This window comes from Hyalella azteca, unplaced genomic scaffold (genome assembly GCF_000764305.2).
Source record: "Hyalella azteca isolate HAZT.00-mixed unplaced genomic scaffold, Hazt_2.0.2 contig6160, whole genome shotgun sequence".
Lineage (NCBI taxonomy): Eukaryota > Metazoa > Arthropoda > Malacostraca > Amphipoda > Hyalellidae > Hyalella > Hyalella azteca.
In genome coordinates, this window is record NW_025936328.1 from 827,133 (window position 1) to 854,896 (window position 27,764).

The 27,764-nt window shown below is 36.8% G+C and overlaps 1 protein-coding gene across 1 annotated transcript; it reads left to right on the plus strand.

The window, feature by feature from the left end:
* The first annotated feature begins 413 nt into the window (after positions 1 to 413).
* Positions 414 to 4,185, plus strand: LOC108670180 (UDP-glucosyltransferase 2-like). The gene is made up of 6 exons (XM_018157641.2): positions 414 to 614; positions 1,268 to 1,538; positions 2,013 to 2,209; positions 2,794 to 3,010; positions 3,185 to 3,404; positions 3,759 to 4,185. The coding sequence occupies exons 1-6, from the start codon at positions 441 to 443 to the stop codon at positions 4,042 to 4,044; spliced, it is 1,365 nt and encodes a 454-aa protein (XP_018013130.1). The 5' UTR covers positions 414 to 440; the 3' UTR covers positions 4,045 to 4,185.
* Positions 4,186 to 27,764: the final 23,579 nt, after the last annotated feature.

Below are 27,764 nucleotides of genomic sequence, written 5' to 3' on the forward strand. Positions count from 1 at the left end.
TTAGCATTACATTACTGACATCATTTAAAGAATTAATGGCTATGTGATTTGTCTGAAATTTTATGATAAGTATTGGACTGATTATTCCGAGAAATATCTGACACTATGTGTTCCGAAATTTGCGATATTCCTTACTTTGACTTCACGTTCCACTTGTGGTAGTTGGTCGTCAATTTATTGTGCACATGTTGAAGATCAAAACTGTAGCAATTTAATGTTGGTGGTTATTTTTTCAAATTAACCGAAATTTAAACTCCTACATTATTTTCCCCTCCAAAATTCAGCAAGAAACTTAATATGGATATTAACTGCAGTATAATACACATTGTTTGTCAAGTCATTGTTTAGTGAATCATTATATAGCTTTCTGTTGTATTTTCAGAAACCATAACACGAGGAAATTGTTTATATATCCCCAAATTCCATAATATCCTTGAGTGATGTTTCGTGAAGTATTGATCACATGCTTGCTGGCTGTAAGCATGAGCGTGCATGGAGCTCTGGAAGCTCCTGAGCGCTCCTACGACATCCTCATGCTGCTGCCCTGCGCGTCCAAGAGCCATCGCAATGTCTTCATGCCTCTCGCTACTGCCCTCACTCAGAGGGGACACAAGGTGATGTATTAACTCAGAGGGGACACAAGGTAAAGTTTTAACTCAGAGGGGACACAAGGTAATGTTTTAACTCATAGGGGACACAAGGTAATGTATTAACTCAGAGGGGACACAGGGTAAAGTTTTAACTCAGAGGGGACACAAGGTAATGTATTAACTCAGAGGGGACACAAGGTAATGTTTTAACTCAGAGGGGACACAAGGTAATGTATTAACTCAGAGGGGACACAAGGTAATGTTTTAACTCAGAGGGGACACAAGGTAATGTTTTAACTCAGAGGGGACACAAGGTAATGTATTAACTCAGAGGGGACACATGGTAATGTTTTAACTCAGAGGGGACACAAGGTAATGTATTAACTCAGAGGGGACACAAGGTAATATAATAACTCAGAGGGGACACAATGTGATGTATTAAATCAGAGGGGACACAAGGTAATGTAACATTAACTCAGAAGAAACACATGGTAATATAACGTTACTGATAATATGCATTTGTAGTAATCTATTCCGATGTAACTCAGTGTATCTGGGTTAATGGACTCACGAAGGAATGTTAGCAAGTTAAAGTTGTTGAACTGTTACATATACACCTATATACATTATTAGGAATAGAAAAGTTGGTGTATCAACGTTTTTTTATGGTGTTTCAGGTGACTATGCTCAGTGCGCTTCCTCCTGCCGATAACAATCCTGACATCACCTACGTCGATCACGGCTTAAAACATTTCGATCATTCGGATGTCAACATGTTTGAAGCCACTGAAAATGAAAGCGAAATGTTCAAGGATTTCGAAATAATATTTTCGGCCCTTGCGAATGAGATATACGGAGTGCCAACGGTGTGGGAGCTCTACAAGAACAGACACAAGTTTGATCTCATCATCATCAATCATCTCTTTAGCGAGGTGAATCAGCTTGTTGGTGAAATTGTATCTTTAGTCGTTTCATTTTGTCGTTATCATGAAGAATTTGACTTTAAATAACTGATAAATCAAATTAATACAATCTCATGGACATATAGCCTACCTATTGATTTTTTTCACTGTAGGCATTTATGTTTCAAATTTCTCTCTGTTATGTGTTAAATTTGTCTCTATCTTGAATAGAAAAACAAAGTACTAGCTTCGGATAACGACGTTAAACTACCCATTGATAGTGAATGGAATATGGAATGATATCTTGATCTCTTCGGACGGATTTCTAAAAACCGCCAATTACGAAAGTTTTTGTAAAAATTTAATTTCAATCATTTTTATCTTGTACACACAGTCAATGTACCCGTTTGTTCACAACCGCACTTACATTACCATCAACACGGCTGGACTGGAGCCTGACCACAGCGCCATGCTGGGCAATGTTCTGAACCCAGCCTACGTCTCCAACTTCTTGTCTGAGTTCCCACGTCCGTATTCCACCCTCGACCGCTTCAGAAACTTTTTATTTACCCTCGTTGGGACGTATTTTTGGAGAGCTTCTATTCTATTCTAACATTACTGAACACGCATTTTTCCTTTGGACTGCCGGTGCCCCTGTTGCCTAACCAAGTCGAAGTAGGCGGCATGCACCTCAGGCCAGCGAAACCCTTGCCACAGGTTCGTAAAAACTTGAAACATCCCGTGAAAAAATTTGTCCAAAAATTATTCATAAACGATTATGCGTATACCAATTTTTCAGTTAGCTTCGATATAATAGGACCAAATGGGCAAAAGCGGAGAAAAAGATCCCATCTTACGGAATTATTTTTGCTATATCATTATTTTACCCAAAGACTATGATAGCTTGTCTACATTACTACCTGACGATCTTTTTTATATTTTACGTAGCAATCACTCCTCTCATTTTTAGCGCATTTTCTCACTTATTGAAAAAATGCACTATTGTGCTCGCCATGTCCGTCTGTCTGTCCGTCCGTGACTTCACGTTTTCGTCGACGAGAAAATGTGCTCTCTTTCACTCACTGCAGTGAGTACTGAGTTATATTTTTCCATATAATCTGTACAAGATACAGATTAGTTTAAAACTAGTGTGTGGAGAGTCATACTCTGTATGCATTGCGTTAAAGCGTATACGAAGCAAAAATTTTTCAAACTCATTCCGTTTAAAGATCACAGAGGCATTTTATCCTCTATAATCACGTATTTTTTTCGATCGCTTTCCAAGTTCCTCTCTATTATAGGATCTTGACAGCTTCCTCTCAGGGACGACCCCTGTGGTGTACATGAGTCTAGGGTCCATCGCTCGCAGCAGTACCATCCCGCCCGATGCAATGAACGTCATCATCTCCGTGTTCGCCAAACTTCCTTACAAGGTCATATGGAAATATGAAGAGGAACTCAGCGATATTGGGCCACACGTCTTCATCAAGAAATGGATGCCTCAACAAGATATTCTCGGTAACTTGAGACTCAAGTCATAAGTTAAATTTACGACGCATAATCTATTTTTTATGCCTATAAATTACCCAAAAGTTACTCATATTATTTACCAATTTAACTCATTCTTCGTTAGATTTTATTTGAAGTTCTTTTTTCCTAATTCGCTCATTTACTCCTTTTGCATTTTTCCAGCTCACCCGAACGTTAAGGTGTTTATTTCGCACTGCGGTCTGCTCGGTTCTCAAGAGGCTATTTACCACCAAACTCCCATTCTCGGTCTGCCTGTGTTCGGAGATCAGCCTCGCAACGCCATGGCCTGGCAGAACGCTGGCATTGCCATTCACTTGCAGTGGAAGACGTTGACTGAAGAATCTTTCAGAAATGCAATTGTGGAACTCATAAGCAATCCAAAGTAAGAGTCTTCACTAACGTTAAAACTTTCTAGTCGTGAATATCGATCACATTTTATGGAATAATGCTTAGGTGCAGCTCTGGAAACAAGGAGACTTTTTCTTAAGAATTGTATTGATGCCTAAGATTGTAGATGGTTTGAATTTTAGATTGAGATAGAGACTAAAAATTAAGTTATTTCATCGTAGAACTAAATTCAGTGACATTAGAGAATTAAATTATTATATCAGTAATTTATTTGTCACAAAAATATTCAGCTAATTTTTAGTAAGCTCATAGCTTCTGTGAAATTCAATATACATAAAATAAAGCCTGAAGAAGAATTTAAATAAAATAAATTTATCTCGATGAACAGGTACCAAGAAAACGTAAAGCGAATGTCGGAAAATTTCCGGGACCAGATTTCTGATCCGGTGGAGCGGGCGGTGTACTGGACGGAGTACGTGATCCGGCACCATGGAGCTCTACATCTTCGGTCGCCTGCCAAAGATCTCACGTGGACAGAATTCTTATTCATCGATCTGATCATTCTATTGCACGTTATCTTCGTATTGCTATTTTATATACTCAAGAAGGCTTTAAAATTCTGTTTCCAATCGAAAAACAAGACATATGAGAAGAGGAAAAATAAACGTGAATAATTTAAGATTAATGACGCTCTCAATTAGGGTGGTTTCCCTTTTTAAAAATTTAACTTTCCTGCGTTCACACTTAGTAACAATCTCCATGTGAGGAGATAATCTATTTCATCCGGTGTAATAATGACAACGTTTCTCACCATGGTCAATCACCATGAACGATCAACACATTCAATCCTGATACTCCAGGTATGCTTTAGCTGGTTGATGTGAAATTCAGCAGCTGAAGAACAGATTTTGGAGAATCGAAGAATCACTGGTTATGGCGTAAACATTGCTGAAATTACGATCATTCGATTAGGTTTTTGAATTAGAAAGAACCATTTCTTATAGAATTTCAAGTAAAAATTTCCACAATAAACCTATTTTAAATTTTTGAAATCAAATTCCTACTTAGCGATGTTTTATGATTCCTCAAATGAAAATCAAATTCCAGGTCCAGGAGAGATCCCGCCACAAGATACGTACTGTTGATACGAGCCCAAAATGCTTCTATACATTTCTATCTCCTACTTTCAAGAACCCATTTACAAAACTACTACGATCATACTCTTAATTATTTTGTTAATGAACGCTCTAAGAATTTTGTCTCCGTTCCGTTTCCGTTTCCGGGCCGTCGATCCCCGTCAGGGACTTGCCCCCCCCCCAGTTGGGCATCTCCCCTTGCGGCTTGACCCCACATTGCCCCCCGCCCCCTGGTGGATCCTTTGCCGCTCCAGGGGCCAACAGCTGCCGGCCCCGGGCGAGTCCCCCTTGCGCCACAGGAGGCGAACCACCGAGCAAGGAGAATTTTGTCTCTGTGCTTCAATGATCTGTGTCATCCACATTAAAATCTATGCGCCAATAGGGGTAGATATAATGTAAGCTTCATAAAATTTAACATCGACATAATGCATAAATGTTACATAAGGATCTTAATGATAAAGAGTTAAATAGTAAATAAAGTTATACATACACAAACAGGAAACCATAATTACAAGCACTCAGAGGTATTCATGTAATATTCTTATATATCATGTATGTATAATAATACATACTAGAATAAACTATTTGACTGCTAAATTGAGAAATAAACATAGGATGTCGATGAATATTTATATTTGTTAGAGGACGAACACGGAATACTCACGTTTATCTCTTCCTATAACAGCATGGGATAAAGCATGTTGTTAATGCAATAAAAATTGAAAATATTCTTGTAGCGATTAATGTTGCACCATGGAATGTTAAATGTTTTGCATTGAAATCATTCTATTCAAAATATGCAAGACAGAAACATTTTCTTATAATTAATTCATTATGAAAATTCTAGAATTTTTGACACATGGGCTGCTTTCAGAATTATAAAAAAAATAAAAGTAAAAAATGCAGCAATGGTAGGCAGCTTCTTGAATTGTTTACTAAATACTGAAAATTAAAATTGCGGCAATGTAAGCTTATAACATATGACATTATTTATAGCAATTTTCATAGATATTAAACATCGCACGTTAGGAAACCCCATCACATCACAAGTAATTCCGGCGAGAAAATGATCTTGGCGATACCCTGGGATGGCGGCTCGTCGAGTCCCAGACTCTCACACCATCGAGGCGCAATAATCATATTCATGGCGCACTCCCACAGACTCACCGGCAGGAAATCTTGATGCCACGTTTGCTCCTCGCCGACTTTGCTTCTTCGTTGGCAGTTGCTCTTCTGTTTCGATACGATGATTGTCTAATGTATATACTTATTTTTAGGAGATGTCATCTATAATAATAACTGTAATAATAAATAATGAAGCATTTCCGAAATACTGTCACTTTAAAAATACTGAAAATCTTTATATCAAATTCTAATTTTGAATAAATTTATTTTATTTGTTCCGATCCGATTTCCGAATTAAAAGATAAACTTGAAATTCATGTACTCTCGATGTAAAGGAAAATGGTCAAGAAATCTATTAGTTTTCTGTACTCTTGACAGTAACCATGATTGGATTCATTTTTCTGTATTTATTAGACACGATTCGCGTTATTGTCCTTTAAATTTGGCTTATTTTTTTTGCCAATAGTCAGGGAAAGGAAGTCCAAAATTGTGGAAAAGAATGATCGCAAAAATCTGGTAACATTATAAGTTAAATATAGTGTTTGAAAATGTGAACCGCATGAGAAATGAGGAGAGCGCAATAGCAGGCTAACCTACTCTTATAATTATTGCCTTAAACACGTGAGCTCCCGGCCAAACATGCAATGCTTGCACTCAGACAAAGTGCAAGGAGTGGAGGTCAGCCGAGCTAGAATTAAATGTTAAACAATTTATTCTAATGAAGAAATAAAATTCATGTCCGTACGTTAAGTTCAAATTTGATTGACCTCGGAAAAATAAAAGAAATAAATATCGTTTTCAAAGCATGTACGAGTTATAACGTCCGTTGAGTTAGAAATTAGCAAACCAACAAAGTGAAATGATGACGGTAATTTGTCTTCGCATTCTCAGAGAGTATGCTACTAATCCAATTAATTTTTAAGGCGACTAGGTATTTTCTGCGAGAAAAATTGTGTAGAATCGAATATGGTCTCGTTTTAGGAAATTATTTCAAGTTGGGTTCGTTAATTGGGCAATTTTTAATTCAAACTTTCGCTCCGACAGGATGCAGCACATTAGCAACTTCGTTAATGACCCTTGACATCCGATGCAGCGCTGATTTTTTCCAAACTTTGTCGTTAACAAGAAACCCTTTGGCAGACATAAATTCCTCTCCGATCGTAAACTTCTTGCTGATGTCTATTAAAAATTCGGAACTTTGGTTTCGTTTTCGTCTTGCTAAGCGCGAAGTTGGGAAGAATCTCTAGCGAGAGTTGAAGAAATTAACGGGGCGAATTGACTGTTTATACCACTAACGCTTGTTCTTCTTCAGTCTTCTCTAATTTCCTCAATTCAGTTTTTAAATCAGAAAGAAACTTTAACTTGTTTTTTTTTATCAACTTAAAATTTTCAAAATAACCCTATTTTTTCATTAGAGAACTATTAGACGGTTCATGAACAAGATGGATGTGATATTCACACAATATACACACATTACACAAAACACAAGATACAGATCAAGAACAATCATGTCGCTAAGGAAAATTTGCAAAAATATGACGGTCGACGAGGATTGCCATATTATAGCGCAGTCATGTCAGTGAAAGGTTTGTATGCAATTAAATTGAATGCGATTAAATGAAATATTTGAAATTCATTGGACGACAGAGATCCATTGACCGAAGGAGCAATACGATTAAACTTTTAGGACAACAACAACAGGATCCCAATCTCAACAACTTGATTTAAAACTTCACGACGTTACAATTTGAGGACATTGAAAATATTGAGGATGTAAAAAATTTATTTGTAGCTATTTGAAGGCATAAAAACTTTTTTTCAAAGAGACTTATGAGATAAAAACACATATGTAATTTTTTTATTTGATAATATTTAACAACATAACAATTTTTCAATACAATAACATAACAATTTTTCTTTGTGACAACTCATAGATATTCCAAGTTTACTCTGTCCTTTTTGTGCTTGAACCGTATAATAATAGTTCGTCAACAAAATAATTGGGATTTTCTAATTTATATGCGAAAAAATTTAGGCGATGTGCTTTTCGATTCTCGATCAAAATTTAGTCCAACACTTAATTGAATATGGATAACTTCTAAGACACTAAACAATGAGGACGCTTGCTTCGTTAGGATGAAATTTCACACAAGTTCACTAACACACGTAAACTGTGTTTAGTGTGTTACACAGCTTACATTCATACAGCCATCAATTCTTCTTGCGACTAATGTTTACTCGAGATGAAAAACGAATCCAAATTTTGATGCCCAGATAATTAATTAATCATTTTAATAATGACCTAATCATTTAGAATAATTGATTTTAGACAATTGCTCGTATTAGCCTATACAAAAAATGTAATTTCATTTTGAGCTGAATATTATACTGCAATGAAATGCACCATATTGTGGATTGGCGCCTCATACATATTAATAATGCCGGGGTTCAACATATTAACTCTTACATATATTAGTGTACTGGATAATTTAATTTGAAGTATATATAATACATTATTATGTTGCCTTGAATTGTGCTTTCCATTGATAGTTTACATGGAAGGATAAAGAAAGATCTATTAATGCATGTACTATTTTCGACGTTGACATTTATTGTCAAAACAAATATCAGATATCAAAATTTGTTTATAGACCTTTCATTTATATACTTTCATTGAGTAAGGCTCTACATATTTTGAGCTGGGGAGCCTAGAAGCCAGTGGAAGTTCCTTATAATTCTTCTCAATTCAGCAACTCTGTTCATAAGCTTGAACTTGTTCAGGCAACAGATCGTTGTTGATGGTTCAATATATCGGGTGTCAAAACTTTCCGAACTTTGCAGCCATCGGATATCGATAGAAATATCACTCACTCTACCACCACCTTATATAAATAGTATGAGAAAAAGTTCGAAAGTTTGAATGTTGGCGTCAACAACTGTGAAAACTTGAATCTTCTCGTGACCGTTGAGCTATAATATAACTTTGGCAAGTAATAATGATAGAATATATTTTTTTTTGCCATTTAAAGGAAAAAAACTTAAAAAACGACTTCTCGTTTTTTGCTCCGTTACCGGAAATATTGACGAAGATTAATGGTTCAACTACAATTGTTTATTTCAGCGACACATTCGATGCGGGGTTTCCTGAAAAGTAAACATCGGTGACAATGTAGGACATCATTTAAAGATATATGTTACCAAATAATAACTAACTCGACAATCGAATATAAATCAAAATATAAAGGATATTTAACTTTTATATTCGAAAGAAGATTTCTATCTAGGAATACATTACCTTGGACCTAATTTTGGTAAATCATAACCTAATTTTGGCAACATGCAAGAAGCAATTTTAATTAACTCATTAAGAAAAATATGAAAAATGTATCATTCATACCATGCCATTACTGTTCTTTTTGAATTTAGATTACGTTAGTAAAAATATAACCCTGGCACGAGATATTTCCATGTACTTCTTTACATAATGATTATTTATACAGACGTTAACAATGAATTATTATTCTTTTTTTGAGTTAAATATATTTTTTCATCAATAAAAGGTCCGCCATATTTATGGCAACGGATGTTTGCTATATAAAATAAATTGGTTTCTAGGAGACTTTTCTTTTATAATGAAGCTTAATATCATCTATTAATTCATCGATTTTATATTGCAGAAGTTTAAGTTGTCTAAATTTACTATTACTTATGGCAGTAGATAGAAATGCAATTGTAACCTTTCGTGAAAAGGGCCAGAGTAATTCAGTCATTGCAAAAAAGCTCTATATTCGTCGTGAAACTGTGAGAAAGGTGGTTAAAAAAGTTTAAGGAAACTGGAGAAACATGCAATCGGCCTGGTCAAGGAAGGTAACGAAGTGTCCGAACAAAACAATTGGGCAAAAACACGAGGGAGAAGTTGAGGAGAAACCCTCGTCGCTCAGCTGCAAAATTGGCTGCAGAAGCAGTAGTCAGTCAGACATCAATCAATGCGTAGAGTCCTCAAAGATGACCTCAAAACCTCCCCTTACAAGATGCAAACAAGGCATGAACTAACAGACCGTCATGAACGAATGAGGCTCGAAAGATGCCAGCACATTCTTGATCTCATTGAGGATAGAACGCTGCCCAACTTGGCGTTCAGTGACGAGAAAAAATTTGACATTGAACAAAGCGTTAACCGTCAAAATGACAAGAGTTTGGAGTCGGGATGGATCTGTGGCAACCAGAACAGCAACACGACGTCAAAATCCCATGTCCGTGATGGTTTGGGCCGCGGTAACCGCCACTGGGAGGTCCCCACTCGTTTTTGTCCCATCAGGAGTGAAATTGAATAGTCAGCGATACATTTCGGACATTTTAGAAGCTGTACGTTGTTACCTTGGGCCCGTAAACATTTCAACGGCTCACCATGAGTTTTCAACAAGACTCTGCCCCATCACATGGCTCAAACATGACCCAAAACTGGATTCAGGGTCACATCCCAGCGTTCATTAGCAAAAATGAATGGCCCTCAAGAAGCCCTGATTTGAATCTTCTCGACTTTTCTGTGTGGGCTATTTTAGAGAGCGGTCTGCAGAACACCTAATGATTCTTTGAATAGTTTGAAGTCTAAATTGACACGATAATGGGGCTTGATCCCTCAAGAAAGGCCGCGTGTCTCCTGTGAAGCTTTCCCGCATAGATTGGAGGCCGTCAATAAAAATAAGGGTGGTCATATTGAATAAATATGTCTGAGAATTGTTTAGGTAATTCCTGGCTACAAGCTCATCCAATAAAAAAACAATGCAACTGTTTGTTTCATTGAAAAATAACAAAAAACGTGCGTTGCCATAAATATGGCGGACCCTGTATGTTTTCATGGATTATTTTATTACTACTACTTTTTGGTTATTTGAATTAATTACTACTATTCTTACTGAGTTTACTGTGAAGAACCTTCTTACAGCTGCTCTACTTCAGCTGTTTATTTGACGTGACCAGACAAGTCCAAGTCTTCAAATCCTCACTGCTCCCATAAACGCTCAAAAAACTTTTTAAGTATCTTGTCGTCATAGGAAATATTCTTCAACCTTAAACACTTAAAACCTCAAACATGTAAACACTCGATCGTCACTCTAACATTCAGTCAACGGGATCGTCATAGCCAACATGTCTGGACAGGGTCACTGGAATGCAAGTTCTTAGTTGATTTCCGTTCTTAGTTCCTTCATTTTCAGCTATAATAATAAAAAAACACAAAAAGATCACTTTAGGATTAAAACCTTAATCAAATTATTTCCATAGTGGCCATGTCACTCCACAAAATTTTCGTTCACGCAGAGCACCGACTCTTGAAATTAAACTTTGAATCCAGTTATCCAATTATTAAAAAGTCAAAAGCCAAGTGGAGGTCAAAACACTGAAATTGAGTTTGCCGGTGATTGAAATATTACCTACGTCGTTGATACTTCAGTACAGAATTATTAAATTAAGTTAAAATTCACGGATCTCGCTAGGCCAGCATCTGGTGGCTGCTATATAATTCAATTAATATACTGCCAATAAAATTACTCCTACCAATACGACAGCAAGAATTGTTCACAGTCTTAATGCATTCAAAGTATTACTGAATGTCACCTTTTGAGCACTGTATTCTAGAAATACGTGTTTATCCGGCAAGATTTTGTTCTGTTTACTTAAAAAATTTCAACCCAGCGGGTTATCACGTTATAGTTATCAAGGCTCGGCTACGATATAAAGCATAAGATCAAAGACGACTTCTTTCTACAAAGCCTAAATCGCAAACGAAAATCCAGTCTTGGAAAAAGTTTCAGGCTTCAATAACAACCCGACAAAAAGAATCAGATTTTGTGCTGATGTAATTTCCAGGTTCGGGAAATGCATGTGTTTGGTCGAGGAAATACGACAACGAACGATGCTTCGTTCGGGTTGCTTATTTCGGCATTTGATCAAGTTGATCTCAAGTTATGTCTTAACGATTTTCACGTTCGATTGCAAAATTTTCACGGGAAAATTTATCGGTTAAATGACGAGAAATTGGACGTAATTTTGACGAGCTGCCGCTTGTCGTTTTATGGTTAAGCACGCTTCCCGTCTCGGTATAGTGAAATATTACTGTTACTTCGTTCGAGGTTGCACAATTAAAAGTTACTCTCATTCAGCGAAAAAAAAAATTCTGTGAGACATCAATCAAATTCAATCGTTTAAAATTTCAAGATTATTTTATGCCAGAATTTTCTAGCTCTTTTCTAGCTCGAGCTATTACTCAATTCACTTTGTACTATAGATATAAAATCATTGCTCGTTCGAAAATCATCGCTAAATTGCTCGCTGTAAGCCTATAAATAAAGGTATACGGCTGCATTATTATAAAAATTTAGTACTGCGTTAAGAGTTTCAGGCCTCGTCTAATAAGTGCAATAAACAATGGAGAGCTCAAAAATTGAAGTCATAAAAGCCAAGTGTTATTCATTAGAGGCGTTATTTGGAAGAAAATATCCCACTTCGCAATCTGAAGTCATTTAAAGGTGATATATTTCACCTAGATGACCTCATCCAAGTCCATTACGGCGCCCTCAAAGAGGATCTCATCGCACACTTTAAAAGGCCCAAATGAAGATCTTGTTCTCAATTTCTTATCGGATTGCTTCGGTAATTTGTCTTTTGCCCAATCACGACCGGGGAAATTTATGTGGCTCTGTCTCGTAATTACACGGCCTCCTTGGAGGGGCGCCAGCCACATGGAGAGGCTGAGATCGGGGAGTAGCAAATGCACTTGTGGGGCTACAGTGGATGAAACGTGTGGTGGATGAAGAGCCGGGGGTTATGCTCCAGTGGGTAAAACGTGTGGTGGATGAAGAGCCGGGGGTTATGCTCCAGTGGATAAAACGTGGGGTGGGATGAAGAGCCGGGGGTTATGCTCCAGTGGATGGAACGTGTGGGGGGATGAAGAGCCAGAGGTTATGCTCCAATGGATGGAACGTGTGGGGGGATGAAGAGCCAGAGGTTATGCTCCAGTGGATGGAACGTGTGGGGGGATGAAGAGCCGGGGGTTATGCTCCAGTGGATGGAACGTGTGGGGGGATGAAGAGCCAGAGGTTATGCTCCAATGGATGGAACGTGTGGGGGGATGAAGAGCCAGAGGTTATGCTCCAGTGGATGGAACGTGTGGGGGGATGAAGAGCCAGAGGTTATGCTCCAGTGGATGGAACGTGTGGGGGGATGAAGAGCCAGAGGTTATGCTCCAGTGGTGGGACGTGTGGGGGGATGAAGAGCCAGTGGTTATGCTCCAAGGGATGAAACGTGTGGGGGATAAATGATTGAGGTAGCTGGGATAAGTAACAAGTAATTATCAAATTTCCAATGCATTATGGATGAAAATGTCGAGCAAAAGCTAAATGCACGAAAAAAAATCCAGAAATTGGCCCATGACAGAGGAGAATAATGGACGTGGTGCTAAATAACTGAGAAACAAGACGAGGTCGGGCTGTGTTATGGAGAGATAGTCTCTTGCAATCGTGTGGTAGTGCGTATTTATTCATGAGAGCTGAATACAATCTTCGAATTAGAAGAATATTTGTTAACAAAGGAATTCCTTTGTTAACAAACATTCTTCTAATTCGAAAGAAAGTGATAAAATAAATTTATGTTTAGAAACCGGTACAGTCTTTAATACAAAGAGTCTTGAAATTAAAAGAATCGAAAAATCCTCTTAGAAAAGAAAGCTATATTTATAGTTACCGCAGCATGGAGCAAAGAAGTATTTTTTTTAAATTTCGAAATTGACTAAAACATATATATATATCCTCGTAAGACTTCAAGCTCAATCTTAAATTTCATGAATAAAATTACAATGTAAAAAGCATTCGTGAAAAAATTTGTAATATATCCAAGGCTGAATAGTTTACTCGCGTCGTCCTTCACGAAAATACCGCTATTGAAGCACACAAAAAAATATTACCAGCGTGCCGCAAGGTTTATGGGCGAATTAAAAATTCTCTAAAGTTCGACAAGCTTCTCTCATTTCTTATACGCAACTCTAGTCTATGGAGGACGTATATTTAAAGGCAAGTTCTCGGTTTTTTGGTGCGAGCCTCACGACAACAGCTTGAATTTTTTCCCTGTTTTGAACTCCACGGAGTTTGTGACCTTATTTTCACTTCGTTACTTAGCGTCAGAGAATGGCAGGAACGAGCGTTGATGCAGCAGCAAAAAACATAGCACGTGGCAATATAATGTATAAATAATATCATTGTCAACATTTTAACTTTTAAGCTTATGATACTCTATATATAGAGACGATGGTGTTCATTACACTATTTGTTGAGTATCATTAATCGTTTAGCATGACTAAAATTTGCATTAATGTATATGCTGGTATACTTTTTTTCCAATTTATTATGCAATGTTTACCGCGGGTTAATAATAATAATAATAAGTTACATACATGTACCTTTCATGAACTGCAATTGCCTTAAGAAAATGCTCATATATTATTTAAAAAAATACCGTTGTTACTATTGACGATCAAGAAATCATGACTGAGTTACACATGTCCAGTTTACAACGCAAGACAATAGCACACAAGTTACTTCTAGAACTCGCAGTAAACAAACGATTAGTAAATTTCAAAATTGACTCATTAATATAATTGCGTTTCCACGTGCGTGACTTATGAACAAAGACAGGTACGGAGTTTTACTCGTTATCTTAACATTTAAATATCGGACTCGAGCACCGGAAGAAAAAACTAAAATGTGCTCATCAAATATATTATTCCGTATTGCTAAAACCAGAATGTTGTTGGCAGACGAAGCGATATAGAGTGGTTCAAGAATATTTCCTGTTTTGTTTTTCACGTCAACACGTTAGATTTTGTAGGAGAAAGAAAGATGTGTTTCATATGAAAGGCAAGGTCATGAAGTTTTGTGTTTCGCATTGTCAGTTCTCCTTATGCATTGGACAAGTAAGCAGCGTGCGTTCCCTGTTGAGGCGTACTTCTTTAATGACCGTTACGCAATTGCTACTCATCCAAAATTCCTAACTCGGTTCCGTATTCGTTCTTCAGATTGGGTTCCTGATCGAAAATTGTTTTCACTTCGTTACTTGGCGTCAGAGAACGGATTTAATATCTAATTGTTTTGTGGGTGAACACATTTAGGGCAAGTTATATTGCGTCAATTATTTACAATGACCGTCCAATTAAGTACCCTATCTCATTTGAAGAACAACATACACTGTTAGAAAAAACGGTCCCACTGGCGTTCTAGTGGCCGGTCGCCCCGTGAATATAAACTGTTTCGCCGTTTTTATCAGATGTTTTACGGATTTCTAGTGTTAAATTAGAATAAAAACGGCGACACGGTGTTTTTTTCACGTGCCGACCGGCCACTGAAACGCCTGTAATACCGTTTAAAGGTAATTTTTCTAACAGTGTACGCCAAGCCATCGCCAACATACCCATCAATATTGCTTCAGTAAGTTAAACGGACCTTCAAAAATTGACTAACTGAGCGCATTGACAATGGGGGCCGTCATTGAGCCAATGCCATCTTAAAACTGTGATCCAAAGATTAAGGTAATGTATTTTTCAATTAAACGCATATTGTTCTGATATCTATACTAGGTAATTATTTTTCTATTGCGCTCTCAAATCAGGACAGATAAGGAAGTTTTCGTGAATCATCTTGTAGTTTTCAAATATTTGAGAAAATATCTATTCTAATATAGTCTAATCCAATAAGATCCAATATTATTTATTCTAAACTAATCTGCATCAGAAATTCTTTCCATAAACCATTTCAAATAAGTTGTATATTTTTTAGCGAGCAACTATGTATATTACGTAATTTAATATCTAACTTTCATGTAAATAAAAAAAAATAGTAGCTTGATTGGCTTCATGTGCCTGAATGAAACAGAATACTTCATTTAGGAAATATTTATTTTTGAAGAAAATTTGATAATCAACTGAGAAATAATGGATGCTGCGCTACACATTGCAGTTCAGGGCTTCACGACAGCTGAAATGTAAAGTCTGGATAAATATATGTGTCGCGTTGCGAGACCTTCTTCTGATATAGTAATGATAGACTGGATAATGTGAGGTGCATTGCCAGGCTTTATTCTTATATAGTAATGGTGGTCTGGATAATGTGTGGCGCAGTGCGAGGCCTTATTCTTGTAGGTATAGTAATGGTGGTCTGGATAGAACTTCGCGTTGGCTACGTGAAAAATGCAAAAATATTTGAAGGTCTTCTTTTTTTCTAGAATTTGTTGAGATTAATTTTTGAGGTTCGTTATCGATTTGAAAATTAGTGGCAAGTTTTCGGATGCGAATTGAAAATTTGTGGCTAATTTTCGAATTTTTTATGGTGAACAGTTTAATAAATAACGAGCATTTAACTGAAGCAAAGAAAAATTCGAATATTTTAAACCAGTGAAGAATATATTTAGTTTTCAAATACTAATTTACTCGTGATATTTCATTGCATTGCACTAAATTAAATTAATTAACACTGACAAGGAAATAATTTTTTGCTTGGAATCTCATAAATTTCTCATTTAGCAGAGTTTTTCTTCAATTATGGAGAAGGCGAATCCTAGCAAACTTTTGAATCGTTCTCGAATTGAGAAAATCTACTCAAGAACTTAAACATTATTTTACTTAAGGTACTTAATTTTTCGTATGTCACTTGCATTGCAAAGGCCATGGTCACTGTCAAGTGATCATTAAGATGGGCGTCTATTTTCGCATGATTATACTATATAGCAGATTTTGTCATTAATTATTGAGTTTCCTTAAATTTAAATCATCGCCTCGAATTTAACTATACCTAACTAAAACCAGCGTGCAGCGATATAATGGGAAATCATTCAGCAGAGCTCAGGTGTTCATTGCGGAGGATTTAAAATTTTCATTTAAGAAATTAGAATTATTTACTGACGCAGCTGCGCTCGTTTTTTTATTTAATGTCGACAACTGATCGGCGTTGAAATGTTGCGGTCAGAAGATACTCCATTATAATGGTTACGAGATACTCCCATCATTATAATGGTTACGAGATACTCCCCATCATTATAATGTTACGAGATACTCCCCATCATTATAATGGTTACGAGATACTCCCCATCATTATAATGGTTACGAGATACTCCCATCATTATAATGGTTACGAGATACTCCCCATCATTATAATGGTTACGAGATACTCACCATCATTATAATGGTTACGAGATATTCACCATCATTATAATTAATCATAAATAATGATTCAAAAGTTATTTCAGCGCCAAGACTCCTGTTTCTTACGACAGTGTTGATCATGACGTTCGCTCATCAAAATGCGTCCAATTCGAGGAGAAAGAATTTCTTCCGCGATGAATATTGCAGAATCTTTCTTTGTAAATTATTTGCAGTTTTTTTACTGTTCTTGATTGCATAGTTCAATTGATTAAATCTGTAGTAATTTTTTCCAAGAATATAACTCTATTTCATATTATTGAAATTGGGATTTTGCTTCCAGAGCTTCTTTAAATTTAAATATCGTTTTGATTCTGGCTTCACGAATCGAAATTGTCAGCGCAACAACTGATTTTGACTCTTAAAGCTATTATGAGGTGAAATCAGTCAATTTTTCACCTCTCAACGACTGCTATACCGAAATTATGACTCGTGGCTTGACCGTTTATAGCCTTCGTGGGAAAGTCGTTCTTTTATGCATGTTGCTTCGCTAACCTGAATTGTAAATTGAATAGATCGCTGAGGGATTAATCGATCTGTCTGGATATGCAACACCGATGTGTGATTTGACTTCCGAGAATCATAGTTCGGCAATAAATCATCAAGCGTGATAATGGTGGCTTGTATCGCAGATGCAATGTTAACGTTCATCTCCTGTATTAATATTTTCTGCCTAAAGGTTGATGAATAGAATAGGCCGGCGCTCAGGTAATATTTTGCGTCCACTTAATTAAAGGGAGAGCGTTGACTGAATAAAGCGGGAACGCCATGTTTTCGCTTCTTTATTTTGTGCTCGTTAATTAAGATGAGCCTACAGAACAATTACAGGATTATATGAATATTGTGAGCTCCGAGTAACGCTTCCATAGTCTCGTGTGGGAAAGTCTGGTGAAATGGTGAGGTGGAGATGGTCAAATGGTGAGGTGGAGATGTTCTAATGGTGAGGTGGAGATGGTCAAATGGTGAGGTGGAGACGGTCAAATGGTGAGGTGGAGATGTTCAAATGGTGAGGTGGAGATGGTCAAATGGTGAGGCGGAGATGGTCAAATGGTGAGGTGGAGACGGTCAAATGGTGAGGTGGAGATGTTCAAATGGTGAGGTGGAGATGTTCAAATGGTGGGGTGGAGACGGTCAAATGGTGAGGTGGAGATGGTCAAATGGTAAGGCGGAGAGGTTCAAATGGTGAAGCGGAGAGGTTCAAATGGTGAGGTGGAGATATTCAAATGGTGAGGTGGAGATGTTCAAATGGTGAGGTGGAGATGGTCAAATGGTGAGGCGGAGATGGTCAAATGGTGAGGCGGAGAGGTTCAAATGGTGAAGCGGAGAGGTTCAAATGGTGAGGTGGAGATGTTCAAATGGTGAGGTGGAGATGATCAAATGGTGAGGTGGAGATGGTCAAATGGTGAGGTGGAGATAATCAAGCATTGAGATAGACGTAATCCTATTGTGTAGTGGTTATAATCAAACAGTAAGACGGAGATGAACAAACAATCAGACGAAGATGGTCGAATTTCTTTTATGTAAATGCAGTAATGTAACAATGATTTAGAGATAATGGGTTAGTGAGATTGAGATAATCTAATAGTGAGGTGAGAGAACCAGGCTTCGGTGGCTCTCGTAAAGGAACAGAGAATATTTGAGCAAACGAACTTATTTTGACGATCGGTCTTTAAATACAAGTCTTGAAACAAATGAAAAATGTTGACATCTTCTTTCTATCTTTCTAATCAAAGATATTGAGTTATTAATTGGAATCATAATAAATTCCTTGAATTTTTTGCCCAACTTACTTGGTCGATTGATGATGGTCTTTGCTGTCGATTGATTTGCTCGAGTCTGAAAAATTTCACATCGAAGTTATATACGTCTGTAAATATATTTAAGAAATGTCACACAGGGTGCCGCATCGAATAGTTCACGACTCTATGAGAATAAACACTGCTCAGGATTAAGAGATTGAAGGCACACCATAATTGATGTACATGTCACAACGATACTAATGTAAGGACATCAACTTAACTTATATACAGACCTCATATTAATTAATGTTCTAGTCCAAATATAATTATTACTGTTATTTTAGAACTATGTACATTACGACCGTATATGCGCCTCAGTGGACGTGGAGGCTGTGGTGTGGATGGGCGCCTATATCGCTCCAGGACCGCTGATTGATCCTTGTTAAAGTCCCTGCTGAGACCCTGGCTTGTGCAGGAGTTAGAGTCCGAGGGCCTGAGAGGTGGGCTTTACGGGTGTAAAGGGACTTGGGATGCGAGCAAATAGTCCTGCTCAGGCGAGCAAATGTTTGGAGTGTGGCATGAAGGAAGGATATGTGCGAGCAGATAGTCCTGCCCAGGCGAGCAAATGTTTGGAGTGTGGCAGGAAGGAAGGATATGTGCGAGCAGAAAGGCCTGCTCAGGCGAGCAAATGTTGGGAGTGTGGCATGAAGGAAGGATATGTGCGAGCAGATAGTCCTGCCCAGGCGAGCAAATGTTTGGAGTGTGGCATGAAGGAAGGATATGTGCGTGCAGATAGTCCTGCTCGGGCGAGCAAATGTTTGGAAGTGGCATGAAGGAAGGATATGTGCGAGCAGATAGTCCTGCTCGGGCAAGCGAATGTTGAGAGTGTGGCATGAAGAGAGGGCATTACGAGCAAATTTTCCCGCTCGAGCTTAATCTATCAAATTTTAGGTTTAAGGCAAGATGACAGTGATAACCTAGGGAAGAAGAATCGAATAGTGTTACAAATGACGTATGACAGCCGAATTAGTACGTAGAGTATTAAAAAAAATATCGAGAGTGGTGAAACAATAGAAATAGAAGACTGATAATTCAATTCAACTAATAACAGATATATTAATAAATCCGACTATCGTAGACATGTGAAGGCTAACATAATTATGTTAGCAATGTTGCTAATTTGAAAGAATCTTTTAGCAGAAAAACATTTGATCTGCAACATTATTTCGTTATTGGAAAAAATACGCTTTGCAACTTTCGATTTTCAATTCTACTAAAAATTTCAGATTTTATATCCACGACATCCATAGCAAAGATCTTTCGTTCATGCATTGTTGTTTGTTTCACGTCATCATTTTTCTGACGAGCGTGACCACTTTCCTCGTTTATTGAACCTCACAGACGATGAGTGCACATTATCATGTTTATGCCCGCGGATTTTCATGGGATTCTCTTGAATGTGAACAACTCAAGTCTACGTTCAAGGTGCTACGTCAAGCGCCGTTCGCCCGAATAGCCAGTCAAGCTCCAGTTAGCTGCAGTAACTGTCTATTAAAGCTCATCATTTTAGGAAGCATGCTTGCGCAAGGTAATTTCTGTCTTAAATTCCGGCTCTTGTGAAATAAATGTCTCATTCTCAGTCGGGAAAACTTCGTGTTAGCGCTCAGAGGTTTGATTTAAACATCTCTATGTTCCTGTTGCACTAGAACCTGGCTCCACATTCGTTTCTGAATATGGAACCTGCAATGTTGGTTTGCGTATGAGCATTAAATTTGATTAACTTGACTATCATGTTATCGGTTTTTTATATCAAGAAGTCGTAGGTTATTCGTGAAAGCAGTGATAAACATATCTATTTCGACATTAAAAAGTATTTAAATATTCATTGAATTTCTTCAACGAATTATTAAATTATTGAATTCATTTCATATTAAATTCACCAAAAATAATGCATTTGAATTTATCTCTTGCCTTAATTTTCGTGAAATATTCAATTAAAATTTTGAAATATAAAACTGCATTGGCTCATGATGTGAATAGTTAACTATCAATAATCCTTGATCGGCCAAAAATTATATTAATTTATCAGAAGAAAGCCCTGCAAGGGCTCACTGTACGCCAAAGTTAACTATTAAGACTGCCTGGTATTCATTCGATCACATCAACTTATCATATGTTTCCAAAGCAGCACGGAATTACTTGATAAACTTACTAGTAATTCCGATACATTTTTCAGTTCTGATCTCACATCTCGCTTAAGACAAGGTTTCCTGTCTCAATAAAATTCGGTTTCCCTCTTCCTGCTCCGTGAATACGGCGCCTCCTTTTGAGGCCACGTCTTCAAACTTGCAGCAAAGAATATGACAATTTTACGGCACTTTACGCGTGGTCTGAAATGATCTTGACGTCGACAGCTACGACGAGTTTGACGTCTTGCTTTTACAGTTCAGCCACTTGGAAAAATTATGGGAAAATATCATGCGTTCTGTCGGTAATAATATATGTGTGATCGCGAGAGTTTGTGGAACTGCTGAAAGTGAGATTATGCGTCGTAATAATGCATTGATTAATTTATTAATGCATAGGTCATGATCGATAGTAGCCAAAATTTTTGTTCACTAAAAAATTCTCTTACAGTTTTAGTATATTATTATTTTAGTTATGGTACTTTCCTGACTATAGCATTCCTGCTTTGTCTTGAATTTAACAGCATGCTATACAGCATCAATAAAATTGAATTTTAGTTTCCGTGGATTATACGTCCCAACTTTGGGGAGTTTTTAAGCTTTTGGTGGTGCCCCTTGCCTCGGCGCGCTTAAGTTAGCTTCAATAATTTCAGGTTGAGTGCAATGAACCAAGGTCGACAAGTCGCTCAAGTTAATCGGCTTAGCCGGAGCTTTGCGTCCTGTAGCCTGGCAGATCGTGCCGTGCGCTCCGGCACACATGGATGCATGACTTTGCTGCTCCTCACACACATGGTCACTCAAGGGTGACCTCTTTATATCTGACAAAAATGGCGTAATCGAAAGTGAAAGAATACGTGGACAACAAATGGGTGAAGGTCATAAGTGTTATTGTATGAATAACGGTTAAATGTACTATTTCATTAAATGTGTCATGCATTTCAATTTAGCTTTATATATAATTTTCACCGTACTCGATTTGAATGAATCAAAATGAAGTTTATGAAGCGCTATTCGTTTACTGGGAGACTTGGCATGAGTCAGCACAAGGTTACGAAACAGTGAACCACTGCAGCCAAAATGTCCAGGCGAAACATCGCACGGATGCAATATTTTCCTAATATTTAATACCACTTATTAACTATACCATTCCGTAGTGTAGGGGGGGATGTTCGAACGTTAATAAATTTTACGATTGATAAAGCTTATATTATGTAACTTCTTTAGAAAGCTTGGATTTTAAAATATTGCAATCGATGCAGAAAATTTTTCAAGTATGTAAGGTTACTTCTTTGAAATTATCGACGAGTGCGTGTTGAATCACAGAGAAAACAGAATTACATTAATATTTCCTAATTAAATTAGCGTAATTGAATTTTAAATTGCTGGAAAGTATTAATTGTCTCATCGTCACTAGTAGGTTTGATAATTTTTTGCCTTCTTTTCTGTATTTCACAGTCCTATCACAACGCACGTTGTATGTTCAGGGTGCTGTAAAATAACTTGATATTTGCCGATAGCTGTAGTTGATCGAACAATTTCACCACTTTTAACCGAGCGAGTGCATTTCAAAAATGTTCTAGTTTACCCCTAGGATGCTCATTTTTCCCGAGAGAGCAAAAATATCGGCAGAATGTGGACAATATCTCAAGTCAGATTAAGTAAAATACACACGTGCTATTACAGCCGTGCTGCAGGATCTCGACGTTTGGCGTTGCTTCGAAACATCGAGATTCAAGAGAATAAAGTTTACTGCTTGAGTCTTGCAGTGAGTCAGTTTAGATATTTCATGCCTTCTCTTCTCTGAATCTCATCGTAATTTTAAAGAAGCTCCAAGCTATTCTCGTGAAGCACTCTTTACGGGACTCCATATTTTACGGCAGTCTTCATAAATTCTCCATCCGCAGATTCATTTCTTTCATCCCAATGCCGCTACCTTCCCAAACTGAAGACCAACGGACCTCACCATAAATCTTTGACAGGCACTGACGCAGCAATGGGAACAGTTTATCATAAAGCTTAGATGGTTCCGAGGTGCCACATGGATAAGAATTTTTCTTTATATTTCCAGCCTTTTTCTATTTTGGTACATGTATTTTTCCCCCCGGTAACGGTTAGGAAGCGTCCGCGCCAGTCTCTGAGTCCAGTTATTTACTTTTTGGCAACATTTATTTAGTAGCAGTTGCTGATATCTGAGCGATATAACGGGCGAGATGTTTTCGCTGCGATTTTCAAATTTGCCGCCTTCTTTACGGGATGTATTTATATATTCGTATCACTTTTTGTAGATTAAATTTAGCATCATACTGTGCGAAAATAAATAATTGTCTAAATGACCACAGTCGTTGATAAGATTAAATTGAGGTAACTAATTGTTAGTTGTGATAATAACTCCATGCCACTATTATTATTAGAGGGATACTCTCATCATTACTTTCACATTTACATATATTAACAAATCTGACATTTAGGCGCTTCAAACCTTTACAATACTTTGCGCAAAGAAGTATTATAGGAATTTGTGTATTGTGCAGTAAATTATTCATCTAAATCTTCTGGCACGGAATAACTTTGGGATGAAGTTTTGAGCAGTCAATGAGCCGGCATATTTACCATGTTTGCTGCTGCCAATTTCCGAATGAGAATGAACGTCGTAGCTCAACTTGGTTATGAATTTAACTCGTCTCAATCTAAATCCTCTGTCGCAGTCCCCCATTACTTCTTTAGTTATTCTATCAATATATCGAATAAATTTATTAAACTCTAGTTATTAGGACCATATTCGACCAAGTTTTGCAAACCGCCCCAACTTCTCGCACGCGCTTGTGATGCTTCTCTATATCAGGGCTCAAGCAACTTTGCAGGGAGAGCTTCTTATCTCAATGGGCAAACTTTGTACAAGTCATGCACAATTTTATTGAGATAGAAAGGAGGTATCACGTCAAGCCTCTGACAGAGTACGAAACTTTTCAAATTGGTACACAGCTTTTTCTTTCTTGTTAACGTGTACGGCCATAACTTGCATATGAACAGCGTATGATAGGCTCAGCACAAAATTTTGTTTTAATGACGGAATATTTCTCCTTATTGTTCCCACTAGCTACTAAAGCTAAACATTATAGAATTTTTGAAGAAAATGGTTTTCGGTTTACAATTAAAATTTTTTTCGGTTACAATTATTTCATTTTACTATGATGGCGTTAAAAGAATAAAGATAAAGGCCATTTTCACTTCTTTGTTCACCTGCCTGGTGATGTACACTGCACTCTTATGAACCAAGCGCTTCAGTAATATTAATTTATTGGAAATATTTTAGCTTGAACACCTCGTTTGAACAATTCATTTGAACTTATTATTTGAATATTTTATTCAGACACAAATACAAACACTTTAATCGATTTCTTTATTTAAATAGTTACCAGCTACAGAAGTACGGAAATTTAAACTGAAAACTTAGCTTGCTATTAATCAACAATCCAGAAAATACTACCTATTTAGTGACACTCATGCACATGAGAACACAGTTATTCAAATGTCATGAACTGAATACAACACTGCTTTCACTAATTATTATCAAGTTCAAATGCGGTTTGACAAATATCTAACTCAACACCTGTTCTTAATAGCTATATTAACTGTGAAATATGATGAACAACAAAAAGCTGGAAAATACAAAGTTACATTCATTTTTATTTTTAGTGCCTAAACATCAGGAAGGCTTCAGTCTCAGCGGCAACTCGGATGTTGACACGTGGAGTCAAATATTTTCAACGCTTCGTGAAAGATTCATGGAGAAGAAATGCCTTAGGTAAGTTGGAGTAGGATGTGCATTCCAAGCGTTGAAAACTTCCGTTGACATTTTATTATTAAATTCCATTCAGTTGACGTCCTCGGGAAATAGAGATTTTTTTACGAAAAGTGTTTGTTCGATTCAAGTCGAAATGGATTTGAAAGGCCTGTCGTGTACGGCAGCCTATGAAAATCCACTGTACAATTTTTTCAAGTGTCTCAAGGAGGTTCGATTCAATCTGTTAAATTTAATAACTCTTCTAACGATATTTTCCTATCATCGTGTTATCTCAAATAATAGAGAACATTCAGTGAAGAAATTTGGTCGAATTAATACTTTATTTAAAATTATGTTTAAAGAACTACGCACGTATACCAATAATAATTTGTCCATATTAATGAATTGCTTCTCGTTCCTCTTTACGTTTTAGGAGTATGGTACATAGCTTAGGATTAAGATTGTCTTAATTGTGTTAAATGTTAAAACGTATAGTAATCTCACTTGGTAAGTGAATATTTTAAATTAGCCGTACGTTCATTTGTATGTATTCATAGACTTTATTTTTGATAATTTTCCCAAATTTTTCAATATATTGCAAATTTACGTCAAAAATTTAGTGAAATTGTTCATACATATAATTATATTATGCCACCTCTTTGCTCATACCGCTATTAAGATTAGCATTGTTAGCCTATAGTATGCTTTACTGTAATTCAAGTTATTATCTTCATATAATATCGTATAAACAAAACAAGTTCAATTGCACAACAGTTCTTCCATTGCGTGATATATCTCCATGGCAGAGTTGGACATTTAATGAACTAATATTTTTTAACGAGCACTAAAGAAAGGAAGTGGAACTACAGTAATGTGGAAATAATTACAAAGGATTCGCTGTATTCCAAGTTACAGCCACTCGAGGCTTAAAGAAGACTTGTTGAAAAGTACAACTATATGAAAGATAAGTGTTGCGCGTCGCGGTGCATTGCAGTACATTACTATGCATTATGGTGCATTACAGTACATTACTAGGCATTATGGTGCATTACAGTACATTGCTAGGCATTACGGCAAATAACGGAGCATTATACAATACACTGCTGTGCATTACGACAAATTTTGATTCATTGCTAGGTATTGCCGTACATTACGGTATATTACAATACGAAAAAATCTCCTAAAAATAATTTCCTATATTTAAGTACAAAATAGTGAATATAGATTATATATAGTGAAGTTTGAGTGTATGCAAATTAAACAGGCATAAACTGCCCCAAGCTCAGTCAAACCCAATGTTGGATACGCTGGACTATCACCTTCAAAATATTGATATCATTGTTGAATAATGTAATGAAATTGTTCAACCAAATAATTTATTGTGTTAAACAAAAGTGAATGGGGTTAGGTTTTGATATTTAATCGAATATGGACACTGAGAGAGTCAAGGGAAGTAGTAAAAATTGGCAACGAAAAAACAATCTCAATAAATCTCACGACAACGTAACATTATTCGGCCATGACAAATAAGTGTGTGAGATTGAGAAACAATTAAAAATCTATATTGAATCTAGAAAAATATTGTTATTGAGGCCGAGAACAAAGCCTTCATGCGATGAAAGTTATTTGCAAATTCACTCAACATGCAGAAAGCAGAAATATGTAGCAGAAAATGTGTGGAAAAGCGTAAAGTCTCTTTAACTAGGAAGTGTGAAAGGTGTGAAAATAACTGAGTTTTGTGGAAAAAATTAAAAATTACTGAATATTTTGATCATACATAATGTAAAACCAAATTTTTGTGAGATATATGGGAGATGCGGAAGTTACAATCAAGTCATTACAGATGGCAATAACATGCCTTTACAACTCAAGTTCCTTAATGAACTTGAACGAGTGACGTGAATTGTAATTATGCCATTGGAAATAAGACTCCAAGATGAAACTGGCCTACTATTGTTGGGCCATGGAGAGTCTTTTGAAAAATTCAAATATCATCCTGGGCACGAATGGCTGTTGATGAGCTCATCAGGCAGCAGCAGAAAACGCAATTGATCTCTCATGCCTTGCGAGGAATTAAGGCGACGCCTCGATTGCGGTTGCACCGGAGCAGCAAACGAAGCTTATACGCACCCAATGCTTGTAAACGAATAAAGTTTGACTTGGTTAAAAATTTCGATTGATTCAGATGATCAGGCACTGAATTTTCTAAAAAAAATTCAAAAAGATTCGTTTTGATGAGTTAAAACTTCAATTTGAAAGTAAAGATCATGAAGGCAGAACCTTAAGCGAAAATTCCAATGTTCTATTTCAGTGAAGTGGTAGAAAAATTACAAATTTGCAGATTTTTCATTATGAAGTATAAGCCGAAGCAATTAATTAAATTCATAAACATTGAGACCAAAGGTTTTCTATTAACTTATTGAATAAAATAACCCGCTATTTACATTAGAATATATCCTAGCAAAACCGCTTGTATAAATACCTGTTTTTATTTAGAGAGCCGTGAAAGCCTTGTATAACCGTCTATTCAGTTCATTCTGCCGCGCTTCACGCAAGCTCAATGAAACTTTTTCGCCATGAAAGCCCAACTGGCGCAGCAAGAATAAGCTTTGTCGTGATGGCGACATGTGATATGGCTCATTATCAAAATAATTACAGTACAACACGCACCATCAACAGCGAATAATTGGTTATAATTTGATTATATAATTTATGCGCACTCCTGCATCCGTTCAGATTTCATTTGATTATACCCAAATGAGTTGAATTGATAGTTTACCATAACGGTTACGACGACAAATGCATTATTTAGGACGAATTTAGCATACTAGTTAAAACTGAACGTTCATTTTTTAAACTGTTCCGTAATGACCTACAAATTATACAATATTACCGATAGCTTAAATGGTGGCATTATGTGTGGCAGCAAAATATCGTAGTTTAATACTAATTGGGTCATTCACTTGCCTTTGATGAAAATTACAAGAAAAGAAAGAAATTATTTTTTTTTCAAATGATTGGCGATGAGTTTCAAAGCTATGTATAACATTTTCTTAATTTTACAGCGGTTATTCAGAGGAAGAAACTTTACTACATGATCAAGGTGAATTCGAGCGCAAAATTCATCTTATAATTTGAGTCGTAGAATTTAAAAGGCATCGTATACTCTTTATTGCCATGAA

What these genes read in the sequence shown, in the direction of transcription:
- LOC108670180 (XM_018157641.2), top strand. Translation starts at nt 441, where the DNA reads ATGTTTCGTGAAGTATTGATCACATGCTTGCTGGCTGTAAGCATGAGC. An exon ending in CGAGGTGAATCAGCTTGTTG is followed by an intron (nt 1,539 to 2,012) that starts GTGAAATTGTAT and finishes TTCTTGTCTGAG; the next exon opens with TTCCCACGTCCGTATTCCAC. An exon ending in GAACTCATAAGCAATCCAAA is followed by an intron (nt 3,405 to 3,758) that starts GTAAGAGTCTTC and finishes CTCGATGAACAG; the next exon opens with GTACCAAGAAAACGTAAAGC.